Genomic DNA, 23371 nt, shown 5'->3' on the forward strand with positions numbered 1-23371 from the left:
AGAAAACATGCTGAACCTGAGCAGAGGACAGTGTCACGGGTCTCGGGGACGGGCCCAGGCAGCCGAGTGTCCGAGTGTCTGTGTACAGTCACCAGCTCAGCCTCTGTGTCTCCCATCCCAGCCACCTCCTTGTCTGAGCCCTGGGCTCGGCAGGGCAGCACTGCACGGCCTGAGGGTGCTCCAGGTCTCCTACTCTGGCAGGCGCAACGCCTTGTGTCACCCTTCCCGGAGGAGAGGGTCAGGCCTGGGGCACTGCTGCTAGGTCTGGGACACGCGTTTATTTGGGGGCTAGTTCTACGAGTATGTGTCAGGAAATGCAGAAATAAACTTCCCTTGGTCGTCGCAGGCCTGTGTGGTACAGCTGCCGAGGTGCAGGCCTGTGTGAGTGGCGTCGGCCATCCGGAGGGTGTGTGCGCGATTGCGCGCCTGCATGCCTGCCATCCTCCAGCCTGCCCAGCTGTGCTTCTTGGGGGCCCTTCCCTCCCATCTCAGGGTCTGGTTTATAGGGGAGGGGCGTTGGTGGCTGGGCCCGCTGCCCACCTCCCTGTTTGTCCTGGCATTGCCCCACTCTCTCCTCGGAGTTTGTGTGATAGATCCGTGCCAAGTGCTCCTGGTGCTTCTGGGGCAGCAGCCTTCTCAGGGGACAGCTTCAGGTAAAAGCCCAGATCATGCCCTCCTAGGACTTTCTCATCGCCGACCCTGGGCACAGTTGACAGCAACCCAAGGCACGTCCAGGAGGTGGCTGGTGCTGCCCGTCCCCGTGTTCTGTGTCCTCCCTTTGCTTTGAGCCGGGAGGCCGTGGGCAGGTGGGAGACACCCCCAGGCCATGGGCTGATGGCCATCCGTGGGGTGGCCAGGGTGGGCGGGTCCCCCACAGTGGCTGGCCAGGGTGCTGTCCCCAGGGCAGCAGTGTCCCCAGGCAGTGGCTACCTGTGATGCTTTCTTCCCTCCCCTCTCAGGGAGTGTCTGGACCGGCCGTGTGAGGCCAGCCCCGTCTGCGTGTACATGAGAGATGAGGTAGGTGAGCTGTGGGCCCACCCGCCGGGCCCGCGCCCTGTCGCCCCCTCCCAGCCACCACATGGGCCCAGCCCCACTTTCCAATCTGGAAAATTCACTCCTTTAGACCTTTCAAAGCAGCGATGGGCAGACTTGGGCCCTGAAAGCATGATGTGTTTCATGGAAAAAAGGCAGGACGCCGGCTCCGCTGGAACCAACTGCGGGCCGCCCGGGCTGCTCCCAAACCTCCCTCAGAGCCCTGTTTGTTTTCTCAGCTTCTCTCAAAGCCCAAGAGTCACAAAAGTGGTTTCATTTTAATAAATATTTGCTTTGCTCAAAGTTTTGATCTTTTTCAAAACCGAGTGTGGCGTGGTGCAGGCTTGGCCTGGCACTGAGGCCCTGCCTGTCCCCGCCCGCCCGCCCGTGACGGGGGACCCTCTTGGCACTTGTCCCCTGGCTCACAGGGGCTTTTTGTTTCAACCCTGGCCAAGCGCCCTTTCCTGGCCTGGGGTGGCCACTGTCCCCGAGGGGCCCCTGGTGTAGACAGGGCACACCCACCTATTTATCCCAGTTTGAGGTTCCTGACCCAGGGCTCAGTGGGGCAGGGGTTCCAGGGCTGTGAGTGGGAGGGACCTGGGGGGATGGGTCCTCCCCTGGAGGAGACAGACCACTGGGCCTCAGGCACCTGGGCCTGGATCAGCTCCAGCCCTCAGAGGGCTGGTTAGCTGGCCAGATGTGCCTAACCCCGGCCTGAGCCCTGCCCGCCCAGACCTCGGATGGGGTGGGGTTGGGGAGACAGACATGGACCAGCGAACAAATGCTCGGGTGTAGATTGGGGTGCAGGGGGCTGGACCCAGGCCTTTTGGGAGCTGTGGCTGGCTGGGGGACCCCATGGTGCTGGTGACACAGTGCCCAGGCTGGGGGAGGCAGCGAGGATGTCCTGTTCCCTCCGCACAGGTGACCGGTAGAGCCGCCTTGCAGAGCACGACGCTGCAGTCACTGGGCCTCACCGGGGGCAGTGCCATCATCAGGTGGGGGGTCTCTGAGTCTGGTTTAATGAAGAAAACTGCGTTCTCAAGGGAAAGGAAACAGGAAATGTGGGGAAGCCCAGACCCTTGCCAGTCGCTTCTCCCACCTGCAGTCTGTGGGGGCTGGGCACCATGGGGCACAGCGTCAGGTGGGGGATCTGCCCTCAGCCGGGCTGGCGTGGTGGCCCCATGCACGCTTCTTCCCCCGTGAGCTGAGGCGGGTCGGGAAGGGCCGTGGGGTGCTTTCAGGGGATTGGATTTGGTTTGGTAGTCACCAGAAGATACGATGCTGGCGCTGTGAGACACGGGGCTCCGTGTATGGAGTTTCATTTGCTTTCCGGGCCTACCCACTCAGGTTTTCCATGAAAAGACATGATTCCACTGGCAAGCAGGAGCCTGGGGTCTCCTGGAGCAAAAGCCCAGGAAGCCCGACCCCTTCCTTGTCGGCCGACCAGGCAGCCAGCAGCCCTCTGTTCCCACTGAATTCAGCGGAGCTCAGCCAGGGCGATGTGAGCCATCAGGAGGAGGCAGCGAGCCCGGGGGCTGGCCGCGTGGATGGCCTGGGCCCGAAGCTGGTGGATGCTCGGGCGAAGCAGATCTCGACGGAGCCCACGCCAGCCCCCTTTGTTCCCTTCTCGGGTGGGGGACAGCGACTGGGGGGCCCCTCCGGGTCCGTGAGGCCTCTGATGTCATCTTCAGCCAAACTGCCAAAGTCCTTCTCCAGCCCTGCAGGCCCCTCCCAGCCAAAGAAGTCGAGGCCTGGCCAGGAGCCCCAGCCGGAGCCGGAGCTGGTAAGGGGCAAGCTGGGCGCTGGGGTCCTTTCTCTTAACTGCACCTGACCTCGTGGCTGGTCAGCCCAGGGTGCAGCAGGGTCGCTGGGTGCGGTTTCATCTTCCCAGGGAAGCGATTTTTTGGTTTTGCTTTGCCTGAAATCAGCTTTCTTGAGGCCCCCTTTTAGATGTACAGTCGACGGGTTTTGACAAACCTGTGTGTCTTGGCTGGCCATGTCACAGCCAAGAGAGCCATCCTTCCCAGAGCCTTGGACGCGGCGCCTCCACCTTCTCCTGGGCTGGTGGGTTTGACTGGCTTTTGACGGAAAGATGGTTTGGCCTTGATTGTCCCACGCCACATTGACTCCTGAGCCAGGCATGCTGCAGCTCACGTGCTATGTCCCACCACTGGCCAGTGGGCGTGTGGGGCAACACGCCAAACGGTCAGAAGAGGGTGAGTTTGCTCACTCTTCACAAGCTTGTGGGTGGGGCCTCGGACGTCTCTGGTGGGGACTTCTTGGAAGTTCCTGGCGGCCGTCTGAGCCACGGCTGGGAGGAGGGCGTGCAGCCCTCACGGAGCTGTGATGAAACGGCCCAGGCCCTGGGTTGCCTCTGTGACGCTGTCTTCTAGTCTGATCAGCTCTATTGAGGTACGACTTAATAGACACCTACCATTAGGGCAGTGTTAGGCTTTTTGTCTTCTCGATGTTGAATCTGTCTTTGGGCACCTTTGAGCTGTGCCCTAGTCTCACATCCTCCCCCACAGTGATGCCTGCCCCCATCCCCTGCTCTGACCACACACAGACATGAGGGGTGGAAGGGGCCTTGCATCTTGGATCACGCTGAGCAAGAGGACCCCCAGGTGGGTGGCACCTCTGCAGAAGTCAGGCGTGTGGCCAGTGTCTGCCTCCCTGCTGTCTGATGGAGGCCATCTCTGGTCTTCTGTGGGTCAGGCCAGCCTCTCCCTGGGCAGTTGCAGCCGTGTTGGAGCTCCTAAGAGGGAGGACAGGTGTGGCCCCTGTCGGGTTGGTGCTCAAGCTTGGCACCAGGGCAGGACTTTCTCCTTGGAGTGCCTCTGGGACTTTCTTCAGTAGGGCTTTCATGAGTCGTACGGCAGAGCTTCCATAGGCTTCTTTTTTTTTTTTTTTTTTTTTTTTTTTGCGGTATGCAGGCCTCTTACTGTCGTGGCCTCTCCCTTTGCGGAGCACAGGCTCCGGACGTGCAGGCTCAGTGGCCATGGCTCACGGGCCCAGCTGCTCCACGGCATGTGGAATCTTCCCGGACCGGGGCACGAACCCATGTCCCCTGCATCAGCAGGCCGATTCTCAACCACTGCGCCACCAGGGAAGCCCCCACAGGCTTCTTTGTGTCCCTCTGTGCGACTGCTCCCTCAGCAGCGCTCACAGACTGTTTTCAGGAAAGGCGTGTTGTAGATTTCCCAACATTTTGGGCTCCTGCTCTGTGTTGGGCCCCCTGCCTCTTGGGGTTGGACCCCGGGGAGGCCCAGGCATTCATCCAGAGTCCAGCTTAGGTCTCTGGCTTGTGGCTGGAGAGGGTCTTTCCAAATAAAGAGACCTTACGGTGGGGCCAGCCTGGGTTTCCAGCCTGGGCTGCACGTTGTCACCTGTGGAGCCCTTGAGGCTGCACAGGTGCATGTGGGCGTTATTCGAGACGCAGCTGCACCTTCTGAGTGAGGCCTCCAGGTTCTCTGCTCTCTTCTGCCCTTCCTTCCAGCCAGAGTGGCTCCATGTGCCAACGCTCAGGGTCCACTTGAGGTTTTAAGTGACGAGAAGGATGCCACTGCTGAAACGAATTCCTTTTTACAAATCACCTTTCCAGACGATGGAGAGCCATTGCAGGATCCCCTGCCTGGAGCAGGAGCTTGTGGAGTGAGAAGGGTGAGGCTCCACCCGGGCAGTGGATGCTGCTGGTTTTTATACCCAGCAGCCTTGCTCACTTGCTTTACTGGTTCCAGCAGTTTCTCATTTTCAATTGGAGTCTGCAGATAATGTCAGCTTATCTTTTTCCTTGATGTCCTTACTTCTCATTTTTTTTTCTTGTCGTATTGCAGTGATTGAGTCTCTGTTGAATAGCAGCAAATTTAGTGGGCATCGTTGTCTTGACCTTGATCCCACACGGAGTAATCTTAGTTTATCTGTGAAAGATGCTGCGGGCTGTGAAAAGTCTTTATCAAATCAAGAGTTTCTATTCCTGATTCTCTGAGAATTTTTCTTTATCAAAAGTAAGAGTGGTGCTTTTTTTTTTTTTGCCGTACACTGGCCTCTCACTGTTGTGGCCTCTCCCGTTGTGCAGCGCAGGCTCAGCGGCCATGGCTCACGGGCGCAGCCGCCCCGCGGCATGTGGGATCTTCCCGGACCGGGGCACGAACCCGTGTCCCCTGCATCGGCAGGCGGACTCTCAACCACTGTGCCACCAGGGAAGCCCAAGAGTGGTGCTTTATGAGCTGCGTTTCCCGCACTGAGGTGATTCCACGCCTTCGCTCTCATTTAGTTCGTTTGCATGCTGAGGTTTGGGATGGATTTCCCCCACGAAGCTATCCTTGCATTCCAGGGGTCAGTCCAGTTTCAGTGATGTGTTTAGCTACACTCTTGAGTTGCTGTTAACTAATATTTTAGTGCTGGAGCCTGCATCCTGTCTCTTCTAGAGCACCCTCCTCACTCTTGCTTTCAGGTCACATACCTGAAGGGGAGGGTGGAGGGACAGGGGCACCTGTGCCTGCACGGGGTGGGCCGTGCGGAGGCTCAGCGGTGGGACAGAGCCCAAGTTCCTGCAGAGGGGCAGGGGCTTCCTCCTGCTTCCTGAACCATGCTTTGTGTGTCCTTGCTGAATGGATGGGGGAAGAGAGGGGAACTGAGCCAGTCCCAAGCCCCGTGAATGTCCGTCCTGGGGAGGTGGTGGTGGTGCCCTGGCTCTTCAGGGACCCCACTGGTTTCTACGCTGATGTCTGGGCTGCATTAGACACTAGTACGAAGCCCCCAGTCTCACAGGCTCGTCACCTGGGCCCAGAATCAGCTTTCGAAAGCAGAGCCTTGTGGTTGGGGTGAGCCAGGGCTGGGGGCCCAACTCCCTTCGGGCCTGCTCTTTCTGGGGACCCCTAGGTTTGGGGGCCAGAAAACTAGTACCGGGGCTGGCTGTCTCCTTCTCCCACCCTAAAGGCTGTGGCTCTCTGCATCTCTTGGGAGCCTGCTGACTCCCCAGGGCTGTGTGGGGAGTGGCCTGGTCTGGTGCCAGCCTGATAGGTGGTTGCTGTCAGGCGCAGGGTCCCAGTGCATCCCCGAGCGCTGACCCCAGGGGCCCCAGGAAGGAGGAGTCCTGGGGAGGGTCCGCCTGGCCGCCAGCAGTGCGTGTCTTTGATCTGGGAGCCCCAGCAGCTGGTTGATTGTGGAGCGTCCCCCGCCCGCCTGCCTCGCGCCTCCTGTCACACTGACAGCCGTGCACCCGGAGGCCCGGCTGGCTACATGCTGTCTGCTTTGTGTCCCCTCGAGTCCTGGGGGAGGGGAGAAGGGAACAAATCAGAACTTTTGGGGGAACTTCAAAGGTACACTTTAGTAATCAAAAAGAGTTTCCAAGTTTCCCATTAATGTTTTGCCTGTGTGTGGTTTTGGATTTGAATGAAGAGTCAGAAGAGACAGGATGAAATACAGGCAGGTCCTCGGCCGAGGCCCAGGATGGTTTACAGACCCGGGCGGCTCCTGCCTTTGATGTCAGAACATTAATTATTAGAAGGTAGTTTTACTGGCCGTCAGAACCAAGCGCGGAGAGAGGCTGGGGCTGCCCGGCGGCCCCTGGCCTGTCCTTTGAAGTCCTTCCGCTGGCCCAGGAGGCTGCCCCGCAGCTCTTTGTGCTGCTGGGCTGTGCTCCCAGCCGGCGTCCCCCCACGCAGCTGGCACAGGGGTTCGTGATCAAAGGCCCCAACCCCCTGGGAAGGGCGGGCTGACTGCAGTCTCCCCTGCCTGCCCCTCACCCTCCAGGGTATGGTCTCATCTCCTGAAGACGTGGCCCCAGGGGCTTACTCCGCACCTTGCACCCATGTCTCAGGGCAGGCGTCAGCTTCGCCTCTGGCTGTCCCCGGTTTACAGGAAGGTTTAGAACACGCAGGGCTGGGGGGAGCCTGGCCAGGACCTGGGGCCTGGGGTGGACCGAGAGCAGTGCCCCTTGCTGCCCTGCCACCCTCCTCCTCTTGGCCCGGGGTGCCTGTCCATGACATGCCCCCAAGAGCACAGCCCGCTTTCCCCCCGTGTGTGGGCCCAGGGCGTGCTGTGAGCCTGTCCCTGCCCTGCCACTGTTTGTGGACACTCCCGGGGCTCTGGCCTTGGCCTTAACTTGGGATGCCCTTTGAGGTTTGCTGGCAGATGGGTCAGCAACTTTGAAGGCCCCAACTGAGTCTTGAGGCGGTTTTTAAAGCCTGGTGACAGGCAGGTGCCCTCCAGCTGTCCTTGTCATGCTGTGTCTCAACCATGACTAGACTTGGGGGAGAGACAGATGCCCAACCTGCGAAGCCATGGAGAACCGGTGGGCAGGGCGCCCCGGCTGCCAGAGTACCCCCCTGGAACCCCAGAGCTGCCCGCAGGGCCAGGCAGCCTCGTTTGCAGGCCCCCATCCTGATTGGGCTCAAGGGGCTCCCTCTGCGGGGTTTCTCCTGGCCCTTTGGTCTGCTGTGTGCGTCCACCCCTGGGTTTGCTGGCCTGGAGCAGGCGTCTTCCCCTGTGCATGAGGAGAGCCACCCCATGCCTTACATTTGCTTATTTCAGTCCTTTGGGGGTTCATGCACTGCGTGCACAGACAGGTGGGGCCACGCCAGGGCATGGAGCCACTGGGTTTCAAAGTGTGCCTGCGTCACTGTTGCAGCCCAGCGTTTCTCCTCTTCTTAAAGATGCTCTCATTTTTCCTGCTTGGAAGGCGGGCAGGCCCAGGTGTGGACGTTGGCCCAGGGCTGGGCAGGCGCGGCCTCCGCCTGTGCCGCTGGCAGGCCCAGCAGATGAGGGGCTGGAGTTCAGTGCAGCCTTGCCGGTCAGGCCCGGCCTCGTGCTGGCGCGTTGCTCCCTCCAGAGGGCGGCCGGCTCTGAGAGTGACGGAGGCTTGGCCCGCCTTCCTCCCGCGTAGTGTTTCATTTCAGCTCCAAGCCTCAAGGGGAAACGCTTCACATTCCCTGTTACCAAAAACCATTGTCAGAGGACAGTCTGGGTAAGAGGGAGGCGGGAGGGCGGGAGGAAAACAAGAGCCCTCACAGGGCAGCTGGAAAATCTGGGGTTGAGGTCACCTCCAAATAGTTTTTACATTTTTTCTCCCTGTGTCATCATGTCCTGGAAAATTACTGTCAAGAAAATGAAACCTCAGCAGGCAGTGAGGCCGCTTTTGACATGAGGAGACCCCTGTGTGCCCAACTGGGTTCTCAGCCACTCGTGTGGCGGCCACTGGAGCATGTCCACTGGCTGTTGGGGGAAGCCATGGGCCCACGTCTCAGCCCAGAGCCCCGTCCCCTGGTCCCCTCCGGGCCTGGCCTCTCACTGCCTGTGGCATGGGGCTGAGGGTAGGCAGTGCCCTCATACCTTCCTTCCCTCGGGTCTCCCTCGAAGGGTCCATCCTGGTGTGACAGAGGCTCTTCCTGAAGGCACTGGTGGCCGTCCACAGCTTGTGGCGGGTCCCCAAGTCCCCATGGCTGAGTGGCCCAGGTGTCAGTCCAGTGTCTGCAGCCTCAGGCTGTCACCCAGGGCCTCCTCTGAACGTCACCCGCAGAGGGTGCTCCTGTTCCCCCACCTCTGGAGGGTCCTTTCCCTTCCAAGTGCCCTCTGGGCCCCTCGCCAGTATCCTCCAGTTCGCAGACAGCCTGACTTGTCTGCTCTCTCCGTCCACCTCCCTCCTTTCTGGTCTTCTGGGTGTTCTCTTGTCTTAATACCCTCGGTGGAGGCTGGGACAGGGGAGTCTTTGCTAGGGTCATGTGCTTGCAGGAAATGAGAGACCCCTGCTGGGCGTTCCACCAGAGGGATTGGGTCTCTTGTGGCCCCGCCCTTGGAGCCTGCAGACATCTGCCGTTCCTCCCCTCAGGATCATGCCCGTGCCTGTTTTCTCATCTGTCATGTAGCCGCCCACCCCATGGTCTCAGACCCCAGGCTCTGGCTGCCTCCTCCTCATTCTGCCCATCTTCTAGCCGACAGTGAGATGCCCGCAGCGTCGGGGCCACCGGGGAAGGGACCGGCTCCTCTGGCTTTCCTGGGGTTAGGGGGTGGGGGCGGCGGGAGACGGGGCCGGGGCTGTGCTCTGGACACTGACAGCGTTCAGGAGCTGGACCTTGAGCTGATGATGGAGAACCTGCAACTTTGGCAGGATGACCCAAGCCTGGTGACATTGGGTTCTTAGTGGAGGCGCGTCCTCTGAGTGGCTCCCTGGTAGGATCTGGAGGAGCAGACCTGGAGATTCGGGCTGTCAGGTGGGCCAGCTGTCAGGTGCGCTGGGAAGGTTCTAGGCCTGCCACCCCACCAGCATCCTCGGGCGCCAACTGGGAGGTTCATCTTGGAGGCCCATCCTGGACCCTGGGGCTGTGTCCCTCCCTTGGTCAGCACACAGGAACCCAGTCCCCATGGTGAGGGCGCTGAGGCCCTCTGACAGTGGCCACTGTATACGTTTTTTTTTTTTTCTTCATGGTGTCTCATCCTAGATCTCTATTCTCCATCCAAAAACATCTCCATAAATCCACCTAGGATGGGAGCTGTGCATGATAACTGCCCATGACCAAGGAGCGGCGGGTAAAGGAACAGCAAATGAGGGCTAGATTGCCGGCAGAGCATTGGAAGTGAGCAGGGCCAGGGCTTGGCCTCCGCTGGTGCCGTGTCTGCCCTACTTCCTCCCATGTGGAGCGGTCAGACCTACTCCTCCTTTCCTGGTCTCTCTCCTCTTTGCGGTGGAAATATCTGCTGGGCAGGCCTCGTGGAGGTGTTTGAAGCCCCCTGGCTTCTCCCTCAGTCATTTGGTAGGACAGGGTGGTCCGTCCTACCAGCCCAGCCATGGATATCCACTGTTCTCATGGGACAGGGACCGCCTGGGGTCTGGTCGTGGCGGCAGCTCTGGGACTTGGGTGGTCTGGCCCCTGGGCTCTGATGGGCAGCAGGGGCTGCTCGGACCCCTGGCTCCTCTGCCCAGGAGCAGGGAGGTCCCCAAGACGCAGGGCGGTGCAGGAGAATGAGAGAGTGGGATCTTGAGGTGGCTCTCTCCCAGTGCTCTGGTTCCTGTGTGGGACCGCGGCTCCTGGCTGCTCTTGGACAGACAAACGGGCTTCTGGAGCAGAGCTGAGGCATGGGAGGAGGGGTGTGAATCGAAGGTAGATCCAACACGGAGAGAGATTTTTGTCTGCTCACTTTCTGACTGAAAGTCAGTGGCTCCTGAGCAGCGTGAAGCCAGCAGCTGGTGTCACTTGCGTCCCTGTTCTGGAAGTCGTGGGAGGGTTGCGGGAAGTGCTAGCAGTCTGCAGTCCTCCAGGTTACCCCTGGGCTTGCACTGGAAGTACCCAGGAGGATAAGGAGGCCAGAGTGGCCCCGTGCACTTAGGGTCGGGCTTCCCCAGCCATGCCCCCGGGGGATCAGGGGGCCTGTCTCATGGTCAGGCTCAGCTCCAGGCCATGGATCACAAGTCACCCAATTGCTGGATTCTCGGGGTGACTCATGTGTCCAGAACTGGGTCCTCGGAGGGCGGGACTGGGACAGGGAGGTCCCAGAGCTTGCTCGTTGGCTTGTGGGCTTTGTGCTCGAGCGCCGGGGGGCCTGGCACTCGTGGACACGGCGGTGCCCAGCTCCGGAACATCCACATCTGCCCTCGCCCTCCCCCAGGAGCCCAGGCGAGTGCTCAGCCCTTCTGGAATGCAGGCGCCGTGGCTGTGGGGGGCAGCCTGGCATCTTGTTATAAAAAGCTCTGGTGTGGACTGCCTGTGGGCCGCAGGAGGGTTGTGGCTTTGAGGGGGCAGCCCCCAGGGGCCTCGATCAGCCACCTACAGACCCCACTGCCCGGGCCTCAGCCAGCCCTTCCTGGCCACCCTGCCACAGTGCCTTGAGATCAGTGGGGCTTCCTGGCGAGAACCCACCTCCCTTCATTACGAGGAGTGACGCAGCTGTGCACTCAGGAATGGCAGAGACCTGCTGGCCTGGGCAGTCAAGGCCTCGGGTGTGGCTGGGGGAGCAGCCCTGGGACACCTGGCAGGTGCACTGGGCAGCTTCAGCCCTCGACCAGCCCCAGGTTGGTGAGTTTGACCTCTAGAGTGGGTGGGGCTGTGGTCGGGCCGGAGCGCAGGAAGGGATGATCGGAGAAGCCCGCTGAGCCCGGCTCTGAGTGTTGAAGGCAGGAGGTGGGATTTCGGTGCCAGGCTGGGGCGGGGAGGAGGGGGCAGGCAGGAGCAGAAGGCAGAGAAGTGACCTCACCCCAGACGGCTTGTGGGTGTTCTGTGCGAGGGAGGGCAGGACCTGGCATGGGCCCTGCCGGCGCAGCTGGACACCTCTGTTGGGCCCGGCTCCATGGGCGGCCTCAGCGCCGCGAAGGTGTCTCCCCACATAGTCACTTGGGCTACACTCGCTACAATTACCCACCCGGAGGCACTGCAAGCAGAGCAGGCCCTGCCTTATAATTTCCCTCTCCATTGCTGCCAATTAGGAGAGACGCTGTCCCTTCCTGTGTCCCCACGGTGGGCAGAGGGTGGGGCCAGCTGCTCCCCCAGAGAAGGGAGGAGGGGTCAGCCTGGCCATAGGGCCAGCAGCTGGCCGGTTTTTGCCAAATCTGTAATTTGGGGTCTATCGCTTCTCCTGCCCTTCCCGTGGAACCGCTGACATGGCCATGACCAGGGCACTGCTCCCCAAGTTTTTTCCCCACTTGGGAGACTCTGATAACAGGTAGCTCCCTGGGGCTCGTGAGGAGCCCCCACGGAGACAGGAAGTGAACAGAGATGCTGCTGTTCACCCACTGCCCAAGTACCCCCCCAGCAGTCAGGGTGCCAGCTGACCCGGCTAAGCCAAGACCCCAGGGCCATGTGCCCTGTTGGTGAGTGAGGGTCTCAGTGTCAGTGTTGCTAAGCAGGCAGGCATGGTGGGAGGGGCTCCAGTCCTGGACAGGCTCGGCTGTCCCGTGCCCCATCACGGAGACCCGGCCCTGGCCATGGGCTAACAGGCGGGGCCGGCAGCGCATGGCTCAGCCGGGGTCTGCAAGGCCACCCCAGCCCCCTGGGGTCGGGGGTCTGGGCCCTTCCCGGGACCTGCATCAGCCAAGCCCTCTGCCTGCCTAGCCAGTGGACCGAGACCCCGTGGTGTGCCACCCTGACCTGGAGGTGCTGCTCCAGGCCTGGCCTGCAGAGCTGCCTGACGAGTTCTTCGAAGTGACCGTGGATGATGTCAGAAGACGTTTGGCCCAGCTCAAGAGTGAACGGTGGGTGTGCACCTGGCCCCTTCAGAAACACCCGTGCCCTTGGCAGCACCTCAGAGGGTGAGGGGTCCCAGGCAGGGGGCTCCTAGTCCTGTCTGGCCCTATGTTGGGGAGCAGCTCACGAAGTCCAGGGGGACGAGGGAGAAACCCAGAGTCCAGCGGGTGTGGGGCCTCTGCTCTGGTTGGGGAGACTTGGGACCTTCACCACTGCCACCCCCTACCCCACCCCCCGACCCCAGGAAGCGCCTGGAAGAAGCCCCCTTGGTGACCAAGGCCTTCAGAGAGGCTCAGATGAAGGAGAAGCTGCAGCGCTACCCTAAGGTACCTTGGGGCGGGAGGTGGACTGCACGTGGCTCTGCACTGGGGCCTCCTGTGGCTCCTGCAGCCCACAAGCCACTGGCCATGGTCTCCTGTACTTCAGCCCAGGCCTACACGGCCGTGGTTCGTTAATGAGCCAGGCAGCCCCATTCTAAGATGAAAAACATCAGTGTGTTTTCACAAGTGCACGTGGGTACTTGACTGGTCCTTGTGTCCAGCCCATGGGGCCAGGAGCGTTAGGGGGCAGCCAAGGTGAGGGGCCGCTGGCCTGGTGTGGCCGGGGGACCTAGCCATCGTGGGCCCAGGGGTGTGGATGCCTGGATTGGACTCCAGCTGTCCTGTTGACAAGCTGGCTTGTCCTGGCCTAGGTGGTCTTGAGGGTCCTGTTTCCTGACCGCTACATCCTGCAGGGCTTCTTCCGCCCCAGCGAGACCGGTGAGCAGCCCCGTCTGGGCATCCAGGAGGGTGGGGGCACCCTATGAGCTCTTCCAGGCTCCTTCCCTCTGGGCCATGGGGCAGGCAGCGGGTGCAGGGCTGGGGACCGGCTCACGTTGGAGGCTCGGCAGACCAGCCGGGCAGTACCCGTGGGACTGGGTGGCCCCGTGCACCCATCTGTTCTGAGCATGGGTGGGACAGAGGGGCACCCAGAGAAGGGTGGACCCAGGTCTCCCCCACACCCAGTAGCGGGGTCTTTGGCCTGGGGCTGCAGCTCACCTGGAAGGAAGGCAGCAGTGCCACCAGTTCTGAGTGGGGTTCTTGGTGACCTTGGGGAGCGGGTCTGCACACAGGTTGGACCTGGCTCATCCCATTGCAGAGGGGGCCCGGCCCTGGAGTGGGTCTGAGTGTGGGATCCCTGCTCACCCCACCCTTCCTCCTGCAGTGGGGGATTTGCGGGACTTCGTGAGGAGCCACCTGGGCAACCCCAAGCTGCCGTTCTACCTGTGTAAGTGCTTTTCTGGGACCTCCTGCTCAGCAGCCCTGGCACCTCCCAGTTGCGGCTTGAAGCAGCTTCTCCCACAGAAACGGCATCATGGGGCAGGCAGGTCCTGTGCCGGTGTCCGAGCATGAGTCCGGGACTGGGGAAGTTGGGGAGGGAGGTTGACCCTGCTCAGCGCCCCTGTGCCCTTTGCTTCCCACCTGGCCAGGAGCTGTAGGGGCTGGGGGCACAGGGGCGAGCTGCTGGCTTCCTTTGGAGGGCGTCTGGGTAGTGAAGGGTCAGGCCCCAGGGCTGCACAAGGAACTGTGAAGGGCAGGTGTCCCCTTACAGGTGAGTCCGCCCGAGGCCCTCTTCCCAGCTTCTTGCTGGGTTTTTGCAGCAGTAGAGTGATGGACAGGGGGATGTGCGCTGAGGGGTACTTCAGAAATCCCTCAGCTGAGGCCTATGGCCCAGGCCTCATGCTCACTCTCAGGCCTGTCCTGGGGCAGGGGGTGCATGGGCAAGGGATGGGGGGGTGATGGGGGGAGCGAGGCGTTTCCTAGCGCAGACAACCATCTTTCCGCAGTCATTGCTCCTCCAAAAACCATCCTGGACGACCACACGCTGACCCTCTTTCAGGTACTGCCTGCCTGCCTGGCTGGCTGGTGGGTGCTGCTAGGCTGGCCCGGGAGGGGCACCTGCCCAGGAGGGAGCGTGAGGCCGCAGTCGGGAGTATGATAAGGCCTTTTAGAGGGTGGACTAGGAGGGAGCAGAGTGCTGCTGAGGTCAGTTGTGGGGCTTTCCAGCCTCCTCTGCCTCCTGCCCTGGTGGGGACGGGCCTGCCCGGCTGGCTGCTACCGTCCTGAGCCAGGACTGCCCCTGGGTCTGGATGAGAAGGGGCTGGCAGGTGGGGCTGCTTAGGGGAACCCCTTAAGGGCCAAGGGTCAGAGGCCTCGGCTGCAGGTGGCCAGCTGCCCAGACGGGAGGGGCTGCTGCCAGGCCTGCTGCCCTGCCCCTGCCTTTCCCCTGGGCCCTGTGGCCTCCTCTGGGAATGCCGTGGTGGGCCCTCCCTGCTAGCTGGAGGCCCCTAGAGCTCCCAGGGTGAGGAGCGTTGATCCGGTGCCCTGCTGGGCCGCAGTCCAGAGCAAGAAGGAATGTCCTGTCCCTTCACCCCAGGAGAGCAGCCTGAGGCCTCCCCAGCCCTCTAGCCTAATGGTTTCCTCTTAAAGTGTCTTCAGATATTTTAATTAGTAACAGAGGCTGGCCTTTGTTAAGTGGCCAGCAGACCCTGCAGAGGTCTGAGTTGGGGCAAGGGGGTCTGCTTGCTGCTCGGGACTGCCACCGTCATGGGGGGATGGGGCCAGACCAGCAGAGAGGCTGGAAGCCCACCAAGGAAAGGAGTCAAGGTTGGTGGGAGCAGGGTGCTTACCCCGCCCCCACTCCCCCTTCTCAGCCCCCGTCTGAGAATTTGGAGGATGCTTTGGGATGGAGAGGGGCCAGCGTCCAGGCACCCCCCTCCAATTAGGAACCCTGGGGTGCTGCCTGTCCCGCCCACGTGGCCTGATTCCTGGTGACACTCTGCCCCCGCTACCAGCAGCCGTCTCCTTTCATCCGTCAGCTCGCCCTGGAGCCGTGGGGCCTCTGCTCGGAGTGGCGTCCCTGCCCGCCCGCGATCAGAGAGCTGGCAGGGCTCAGGGAAGGAAGGCTTCCTCCCTCCTGCGGGTGAGCAGGCGCGGGCGCGGAAGCTGCTGGCTTTCATGTCCCTGGCAGGGCCGCGTTCTGGCTGCCGGCTGCCCTGGAGGCTGCCCGGGAGCTGGTCCTGCGCCCCAGAAAGTGACAGCTCAGGGTGGGTGTGGGGGATGGCAGCCCAGTGCCCTTTTTGGCCACTGGATCAGGAGAGTGACTATTCGTTGGGAGAGGCCAAAGAGTGAGGCCAAGGATGGGAGGATGCAGAGGACCCAGTCCGTGGACACAAAGGTCCCCAACCCCCCACGTCATACCTGCTTCCTGGGACTGAGCCCCCTTAGTGCTGGTGCTGCCCCAAGCCTCAGGGAGCTCACTCGGCTCCCGTCTCAGCCACCCCCACCACTGCCTCGCCCAGAGCCCCTCCATCACCCTTAGTGGGCCCTGAAGACCACCACGATCCATGTAGACCTCGTCAGCCTGAGCAGAGGGGTACACCCTCCCTCCTGGCGGTCATGGTGGTCTTCTATGCTGTCCACTCACCCCTTTTCCAATGGGATTCCCTGAGACACAGGCTGGCAGGTAGGGGGCTTCCAGCAGGTGCTGAGGAAAGGCAGGGAGGCCAGGTTCAAGAGGAGCTGCCTCGAGGGGCCCAAATGGGTCCTTCAAGACTTCAAGCTCTGCAGCTCCCAGACGGCCCGCTGGGTGGGTGGCCCCAGTGCCTGGCGGGTTGGCCGGGTCAGGGTCTGGCTTCACTGCACTACCCTAGAAAGGTTGAGGCACCGTCCTACCTGTGTTTCTCTCCCCACCCGCCCAGCTTCCGGTGCCTCCAGGGCCCTGGGGCTGCCCTCCACCCTGCAGCCCATCTCTCCGCACCAGGCTATCATTCCAGGCATCACAGTGGGGTTTCAGAGTGTTCACGGCCCTTCTCTGTACCTCAGCTTCAACTGCAATCTCAGTGTGCCTAGGCCTGGCCTTTGAAGCTTCCTCTTATGAATACTCCCTGCCCAGACGCCAAGAGCTCAGAGCTGGGCAGAGAGGATGCGCTCAGCTGGCAGCGGTGGCCCTTCCTCCAGGGCTAAGGACACAGAGCCTTGGGCGGTGGCCTTCCTGCTGCCTCAGGCCAGCTTTGGGGCTTACAGCCATGGTCCTCCTCGGGGGTGCAGAGGCGGGAATAGAGGCAGGTTATGACACTGGAGGGCTTCGGGATTCTCTGCAACAGCCCTGACTCTGCACCATAGTCCAGCCCCCTACCTGGGAGGCCTCCGGGGGTGTTTTGGGGGCCACGTGATGTGTCCTTGTCCCACACCTGCGCAGGTGGAGCCAGTCCTGAGCAGAAATCTTGCACACACACACACCCCCGCCCCATGGACAGGCCTCCGGGAGGGGTGTGGGGACCCCAGTGCAACACCCACCTTGCAGGACAGGCTTGACACTGGCTGGCACTGGCTTTTCCTTATCAAGCGAGATCAGTGCCGAGTCAGGGAACCCACCTGTGGGCTTTTGGGTCAAGGCAGTAGGCCTGGAGGCACCTCTCAGCCTGGGACTCCCAAAGCAGCTTGGCTCCCAGAGCCCCCCCCTCCTTCCACTTGTGCTGGGGCCACTGAGGGTCCCTCCCCTGGTGCTCCTGTCTCCAGTCTAGCTGCTTCCGGTGCACCTGGGCTCATATGTCAGTCCCTACGGAGTGCCCCCGACTCCCGCACTGTTCTTTGGGCCGCACAGGTGAGGGAGGGGAGTGGGGGGCATGGCGGGCTGTGCCCTGTGCCCCCACCCATGCAGTTCTGTGTGAGTCTGCATCTCCTCTGACCTCTTGACCTCCTGCAGTCTCTGCTGAGGGCCGGGGCCTCCAAGCTTAGTTCCCACCTTCAGAATGTCAACTGTTTACCCCGGGAACTGGGCAGGAAGGGGAGGTAGTTAAAAATGCCAGAGCACACACACCACGAGAACTTCCTGTTCAGCTGGTGCTTGGGGCTGGCCCTAGGATTCTATGGTCTGATGCCCTGGCCTGTCTTGCACCGGGGTTGGTGCCAGAGGAGGAACAGGTGAAGCTGGGCAGCGGACTGCGCGGTGGGAGGGGCCTGGTAGGGCCATAGCCCTCCTCAGTGGAGCCCTGGGCCTTATGGGTGCAGCACCCATGAGGCCAGCATGGAAGTGCAGTGCGGCCCTCTCTGCCATCCTCCACAGTGCCCACTTGGTCCCTGAGCTCTCCTCTGCCCTCCCTGCAGGCAAACCTCTTCCCTGCTGCCCTTGTGCACTTTGGACCTGAGGAGCCAACAGGTGGGTGGGGCCCCCCTCTGCCCACCGCTGCTGACCAGCCGCTGACCAGCCCCGGGCCATGCATCCCAGCTCATCAGACGCCCCAGAGCAGGGGACTTCGGGTCTGGGAGGGAGACCTGTGGCCCCGATACCCCCATACCCTTCTCCTGGGGGCTTCAGGCTGGGTCACGCCCCCTCCCAGAGCAGAGCAGCAGTAGGCAGGGGCACCCCCTTCTCTGTGGCCTGAGGGTAGGCTGGGCCTCCTGCAGGCATCTACCTGGAGCCCACGCTGCTGGAACACACCGTTTCCCCGTCTGCAGCTGACGTGCTGGTGGCCAGGTGAGTGTCCACAGAGGGTGGGGAGAGCCCGCTGCCGCAGTGCCCACCATCTGGCACCTCGGCCTTCGTTCTCAGGTCCATGTCCAGGGCTGCTGGAACCCCACCCCCGCCACCAGCCCCTGACCCTGCGCCCGTTGAGTTGGAGCCAACTGCTGAAGAAGGAGCAGTGGGCCCCCCTGAGCCCAGCCCTGGGACGGCCCAGCCAGTGAGGAGGGGTCTGGGCAAGGTGCCCAAGTGGCTGAAGCTGCCAGGTACTATGGGGGGTGGCCGGGAAGGGAGGGGCTGCTGGGCGGGAGCCCAGGGCCCAGAGGTCATCCCATGTGTTTGCGCTGCAGCCAGCAAGAGGTGAGAGCCGCCAGCCCAGAGGTGCCACTCTGCCAGCCACAGGACCCCTGCCCACCCTGAGCGGGAATAAACATGCAAGCCTCTCTTGAGACCCTCCTGTCGTCCTTTCCAGGGCACGGGCCCTCGGTCCTGACCCACGGCCCCCCTCCTGCTGCTGCCCCTGCACCGCGTCCCCAGCCACGGGCCTCCAGCCTGGCTGGACGGTGACGTGGGCCTGGGAGGCTGCTTGCTGGGGCTTGTTCTCCTTAACGAGGGCACAGGTGTCTGCCCTGAACCCCCTGCCCCTTGGTTTTTACTTCACTGATGTTGTTCATGACTCCTCCTCTAGGGAGGACACGAGTTCAGGGAGGACCTCCAGGCATCGCCTGCCTGGCTGCATCTCAGGCTGGGCCCCCAGCCCTTGGCAGGAGAGGGGCGGACGCAGCCCCCACCCTGCGGTGGGACCGGGCAGGGCTGGCCTGGGGTTTCCCGGTGCCCCGCCCGCCCCACCATCTGAGCGCACTTCAAAGTGGCTGTGGGGCACGGGCTCTGGCACTTGTCGCCAGCCTCTCCCCTCAGGTCTAATGACTTCCACATGCGCCCAGAGCTTTGAAGCCCTGAGACTCCCTGCAGGAGGGGGGAGAGGGGAGTGGGGGGCAGAGGCGGGGAACGGGTGCAAGAAGGGGCCAGTGGGGCTAAACTAGGGAGGGAGGGCTGGCCCCCCACCCATGCCATCCTGGGTGCCCATGGCAGCAGGGGCAGACGTCCCTCCCCAGCGGACTAGGTCCTCCAGCTCTGTGAGTCCTGACCCCATGGTCCCCGGGCCCAGGACCCTCTGGGTGTTTCTGTCCTGGGCTGATGAGTCCCAGCAGCTTTCAGAACTGACGGGAGGTGGGTACTGTGTTGGGCGGGGGAGGGTAGCTGGGCCCCAGAGGGCAGCCAGGCCTCCCGACTGGGCTTTTAGCGGCTCCCAAGCAGCTCTGAGCTGCCTGGCCCTGTGGCCCTGGGACCGGTGGTCCTTCCCGCTGGCGTGACTCCCCCTGCCTCACCAGCACCCCTGCCGGGCCGGTGGCACACCACACTCACGGCAGCCCTGTGGCAGAGGCACCGTCCCAGGCGAGCAGCCACACGTGCGAGGGCTCCGATTTCACAGCCTCTTGAGCCTGGCCCACAGCAGGGCACTCACACATGCTGTTTGTTATTCTGTCCTCTCCCAGCTTTGAAGCAACTTGACTTTGGGTGATTAATGGCAACAGGAGGCTGTGCCTGGGGAGGTGGCTCTGATTTACTGACATTGCTTTGTGAGAACAAATATACAGCTCAGGCAAGCATCTTTTGAGGGGAATTTCAGATGGCTAGAAGGTGACACACAAGCTTTGATGTCGGTGGCAGAACCACACTGTTCTTTTGTTTGTGGAGGACACACAGGCTACCTGCTCAGGCAGGCGGGTCTCCCGCACCTGCTTCCCGGTGACCGAGTGCTTCTCCCACATCGGTGGGTGCTCGGCTGTCCTGAGGGCGGGGGGCATGAGGGGGGGGCACCAACCCAGGTGCCAGGGCCCTCATCCTGTCAGTGACCCCTCTATCTGCTGCATCCTGGCCATCAGCAGCAGGCAGAGGGGACGACAGGGGGAAGAGAGTGGTGCTTTGCTGGTACCCGGCCAATCCTGGGAGCTGGAGGAGAACCTTGGGGGATCAGCAGCTCCTGTCCTGTCTGAAGCCAGAGGCCGTGACGTGGAGCGGTGGCCACAGTGAGGGTGGAAAGCCCTAGAAGTCCAGAAGCTGTGGGGGAGAGGAGCGCTCAGAGCCTCGCGGGTGTAGCCACCCCCCCACCCCCGTCTCCTGGGCCAGGCCCTGTTCCTGGAGGTGCACCTACCAGCTGAGGCAGCACCTTCTCCAGCTGTTCCACGTCCACTTGGGCCAGGTCCTCTGCCTGGGCCTGCCGGACGCTGCGGATGGCCGCTTCTGCCGTGATGCAGGAGGGAAGTGAGGCAGAGAAGGCTTGGGGGGCCTTGAACCCTAAACCCTGTGCGCCTCAGCCCTGGCTGCTGGCCCACCCCCGTGCCAGCCGACAGCTCAGAAGGCTGAGATTGGGGCCTCTGAAACACGGAGCTTTTCAGGGACAGGGAGCTTAGGTGCTTGGGGAAATACTGGAAAAATATGTCTTGGTTACCCCACTGAAAAATAAAATGCAAAGCGGTCGTGAATGGTCCGGACGGGCCTGGGTGGGATACTAGAGAACACTGCTGGGTCCCTCTGCTCACCCACAACGAAGATCTTGAGCAGCTCGGCCATGAGCTGCAGCGCGTCCCCGCTGACTGCAAGGTGAAGGGAGAAGGTTACAGACACACACCCTCTCCCTGCCGCCCCCCTCTGCCCTCACTGCTGCTGACCTCACACTCTTGCCGGTGACCTCAGCCCTCTCTGAGGCTCTGGCCCCTGCAGAGGTGCCCAGCAGTCCCCGGCCGCCCCCCCCCACACACACACCTTTGGTCTTGTCGTCCTTAAAATGCAAGTGCAGCAGCTTGCTCACCAGCTCCTGAGGGATGGAGGGGGCGGGACGGAGGGGGCGTCAGTGAGCCCCCACCCCCGCCCCTCTGCTGCAGACCCCTTAGGCATTTAGTTCTGGATGGGATGGGGTTGTAATTTCTGGCTGGAAATGCTGTCTGTGGGGCTCTCCCAGGGTGGGGGGATTAGGCAGTGGGGAGAAACCTCCCTGTGAGTGCCTCCAGGAGGGCCAGAAATTAGATGCAAGTGGCAGACCGGTGGGAGCAGCCCAGGTGCCTGCCTGCCTCTCTCTGGGGCTCCAGTCCTCATGGTATCCAGAGCAGTCCTGTGCTCCTGCCCCCAGGGACGAGGTGCTCTCCCCACACTGGGCCCCTTTACAGGCCTGTCCACACCACCAGTGCCGCCCGGCTTTGCCAGACCCTGCTCTGGGCACTGGGTCAGCTCCATCCCAGGTCCCTCCCTGGAGCCTACGACACGACACGTGGAAACGGATCTTCCTGTAATGGGGAAGGGCACTGTGGAAACCGCAGAGCTGGGGAGGGGCCAGGCTCCTCGGTCAATGGGCAGTCAAGGTAGGGGGCAGGGCCCAGACTATCTGCAGGACTTCCTGACCAATGAGGATGGGACAAGGGCGGGTCCAGGCCAAGACTCCTCAAGGGAGAGGCTTGAGCCCCAAAGTATGGCACCACTAAGGGGAGATAGATTCTGGGGATCAGCATTTCAGGAGCTCAGCTTGGAACATGTTGCATGAGGGACACACGTGAGGTGCCCGAGCAGAGCGGCCAGTGGGCGGCTGGAACTCAGAGATGGTTGAAGCTGGCAATGAGGATCTGGGAGGTGGCAGCACGTGGGTGGACCAAGGGAGGTTGCTGAGGGCAGGGACCAGCCAGAAGAGACTGCGAATGAGGAGCCAGCAGAGCGCCAGGGGAGGCGGGAGGACAGCAGCAGTGGGTGCCCAGGAGAAACTGGGTGTCGTGCAGGGAAGGTGAGCTGGGGACCCACCAGGCCTCTAGCCTTAGCCACGGAGATGGCACTGCCTCACCCAGTGCAGCTCAGCAAAGCTAGAGAGCAGAGTGGAGGGAGCGGACCCTGACGAAGCCCTGGCTCAGGAGGGTAAGAGCTCCTCACCAGTCACTTGGGGCAGCACCAAAGAAGCAGCCTCATCCTCCCAGCAGTGACCACGTGAGCTTGGCGCCACCTGCTGGCCCTCCTTGCTGTGTACCTGAAAGGTACCAGGAAAGGCACAGAAGGCTCTACTGCTCCGCCAGCTCCCGGACCCCGGGGAAGAGCTAAATCGGCCAGGCTGCTGCTGGGGGGCAGCTGCATGGGGTTGCCGTGATAACTAAAGCAGTCAGCACCAGCTGGGAGCGAAGGTTCCCTAAACTTGCAGAGGGTAGGATGGGACCTGGGATGTGGTCAGCCTTTGCCCCACTGTGTGGAGGCATCACGACCCCTCCCCCTCCCCGGGGACAGCCCTGCTCATGGGTAATGACCATAACCCCAGCTCTGGCCAGAGCCCTCTGAGGGTGAGGGCTCCAGAGCTGCGCAGGACTGCATGAAGGAGGCCCAGCCCAGTGCTCCCCTCTGCAGCTATTACAGTGGAGGATTCCTACAACCCCCTGCCTCGGTGGTTTTCCCTTTGACACTATTTACCCCTTGTAGGCCAGGGCAGAGTGACGATTCTGGGTGATAGAGAGAGAACACCCACTGGGGACTGGCTGGACAAGTACTCATGAGGGGCTGAGACTCTCCCTCCTGCCCACAAAGGCCTGATATCAAGGGCTCAATGTCACCTAAACTTAAGACAGAGCAACAATGTGAGACTCAGACCACTTACAGCCTGCGGGGTGTGGGAGGCAGCTGACCTCACCACCCACCCACCCAGAGCCCCATTTGCCAGGTGCAGAGCAAAGGGGCTGACTCTGGAGGCGGATGGCCTGGGTTTGACCCTAGTTCTGCCTCTTTCCCACTGGCAAGTGGGGGTAGTACCAGTACCCATCTCCTATGGTGTTGAGCATTACACGGGCTAATCCATTTCAAGTGCATGTAACAGTGCCTGACTATGCTGGGTGTGCTGCTAAGAAAAGCACTTGTAGAGCCACGTGCACACCAGGCAACGAAGCCAGCCTGGCTCAAGTGAGACGCAAAGCACAGTGCTGGCGTGATAGGAAACAGGCCAAAAGGAAGCTTTAGAATACGCAGGCGCCGAGACTACCCGCGAGCTGGGCCGCACTGTGCTCTACGCTAAACTCTTTAGGGTGAGTCCTGCGGATCCCGGAGCCGCGGGGCGGGAACCCAGGCTCCTCTCTGAGCCTCCCCTCATTTGTGCTGGCACTTACCCCTGCCCGATTTCTGCAGACCCTCTCCCTCTTGCCGCAGACCAGGCTGCCTACCCAACCTTCCGCTACCCGGCCGCGGGATCCCATCCACGGAGGACGAAAGGTGTGCAGGACGAGGGTCATTGCCAGATTCTGGGAATGGGCTCACCCTATAAGCCACCCGACGGCAGCGCGGGGGCTGGCTCAGGATCCGCACGTGGGTCACTCAGGGGACCGAGCCGCAGCGTCCCCAGCGGCCTCGCCCCGCGCCCCCAGCCCGCCCAGCCAGCAGGCCCTCTCTCACTTTCCGGAAGCCGGCGCCGATTTCCTCCATGACCGCCACCAAGGTGCGCGCCCTCCGGAGCCCCGCCCCCCCTTCCCCAGCCAATGAACCTTGAGCGCGTCCTCCGGAGACCCTCCCTCGCGACTCCAACCAATCGACAAAGAGCGCGCCTTCTGGAGCCCCGTCCCCCCGCCTCCAGCCAATGGACCCTCCGC

The 23371-nt window shown here is 62.1% G+C and overlaps 2 protein-coding genes across 9 annotated transcripts in view; one reads left to right on the forward strand and one right to left on the reverse strand.

Moving 5' to 3' along the window:
* Nucleotides 1–18159, forward strand: part of ASPSCR1 (ASPSCR1 tether for SLC2A4, UBX domain containing) — a 30690-nt gene extending 12531 nt beyond the window's left edge. For 4 of the 7 annotated variants that reach the window (XM_024760679.1, XM_024760684.1, XM_024760683.1 and 1 more), the window contains 13 exons: nucleotides 960–1017; nucleotides 1954–2027; nucleotides 2380–2815; nucleotides 12075–12214; nucleotides 12451–12532; nucleotides 12898–12964; nucleotides 13410–13472; nucleotides 14032–14084; nucleotides 15043–15167; nucleotides 17354–17405; nucleotides 17654–17723; nucleotides 17799–17974; nucleotides 18059–18151. In XM_024760679.1, coding sequence (XP_024616447.1) covers nucleotides 960–1017; nucleotides 1954–2027; nucleotides 2380–2815; nucleotides 12075–12214; nucleotides 12451–12532; nucleotides 12898–12964; nucleotides 13410–13472; nucleotides 14032–14084; nucleotides 15043–15167; nucleotides 17354–17405; nucleotides 17654–17723; nucleotides 17799–17932 — 1354 coding nt within the window. In that variant the 3' untranslated portion in view covers nucleotides 17933–17974; nucleotides 18059–18151. Of the gene's footprint in view, nucleotides 1–959; nucleotides 1018–1953; nucleotides 2028–2379; nucleotides 2816–12074; nucleotides 12215–12450; nucleotides 12533–12897; nucleotides 12965–13409; nucleotides 13473–14031; nucleotides 14085–15042; nucleotides 15168–17353; nucleotides 17406–17653; nucleotides 17724–17798; nucleotides 17975–18058 lie in introns of those variants that run through there. The other 3 variants (XM_024760680.1, XM_024760681.1, XR_003005380.1) reach the window with 3 other exon arrangements.
* Nucleotides 18160–19312: 1153 nt separating this feature from the next.
* CENPX (centromere protein X) lies at nucleotides 19313–23286 on the reverse strand. 2 transcript variants are annotated; one of them, XM_024760886.1, is made up of 5 exons: nucleotides 23178–23286; nucleotides 20535–20586; nucleotides 20312–20365; nucleotides 19924–20012; nucleotides 19313–19829 (listed from the first exon to the last, which is right to left on the reverse strand). In XM_024760886.1, the coding sequence occupies exons 1-5, from the start codon at nucleotides 23205–23207 to the stop codon at nucleotides 19815–19817; spliced, it is 240 nt and encodes a 79-aa protein (XP_024616654.1). In that variant the 5' UTR covers nucleotides 23208–23286; the 3' UTR covers nucleotides 19313–19814. The 2 variants fall into 2 exon arrangements, with proteins under 2 accessions (XP_024616654.1, XP_024616653.1); XM_024760885.1 differs by lacking the exon at nucleotides 23178–23286 and adding an exon at nucleotides 22895–23035.
* Between the last annotated feature and the right edge of the window lie 85 nt (nucleotides 23287–23371).

Source organism: Neophocaena asiaeorientalis, unplaced genomic scaffold, assembly GCF_003031525.2.
Source record: "Neophocaena asiaeorientalis asiaeorientalis breed wild unplaced genomic scaffold, Neophocaena_asiaeorientalis_V1.1 scaffold30, whole genome shotgun sequence".
In the NCBI taxonomy this organism is placed as follows: domain Eukaryota; kingdom Metazoa; phylum Chordata; class Mammalia; order Artiodactyla; family Phocoenidae; genus Neophocaena; species Neophocaena asiaeorientalis.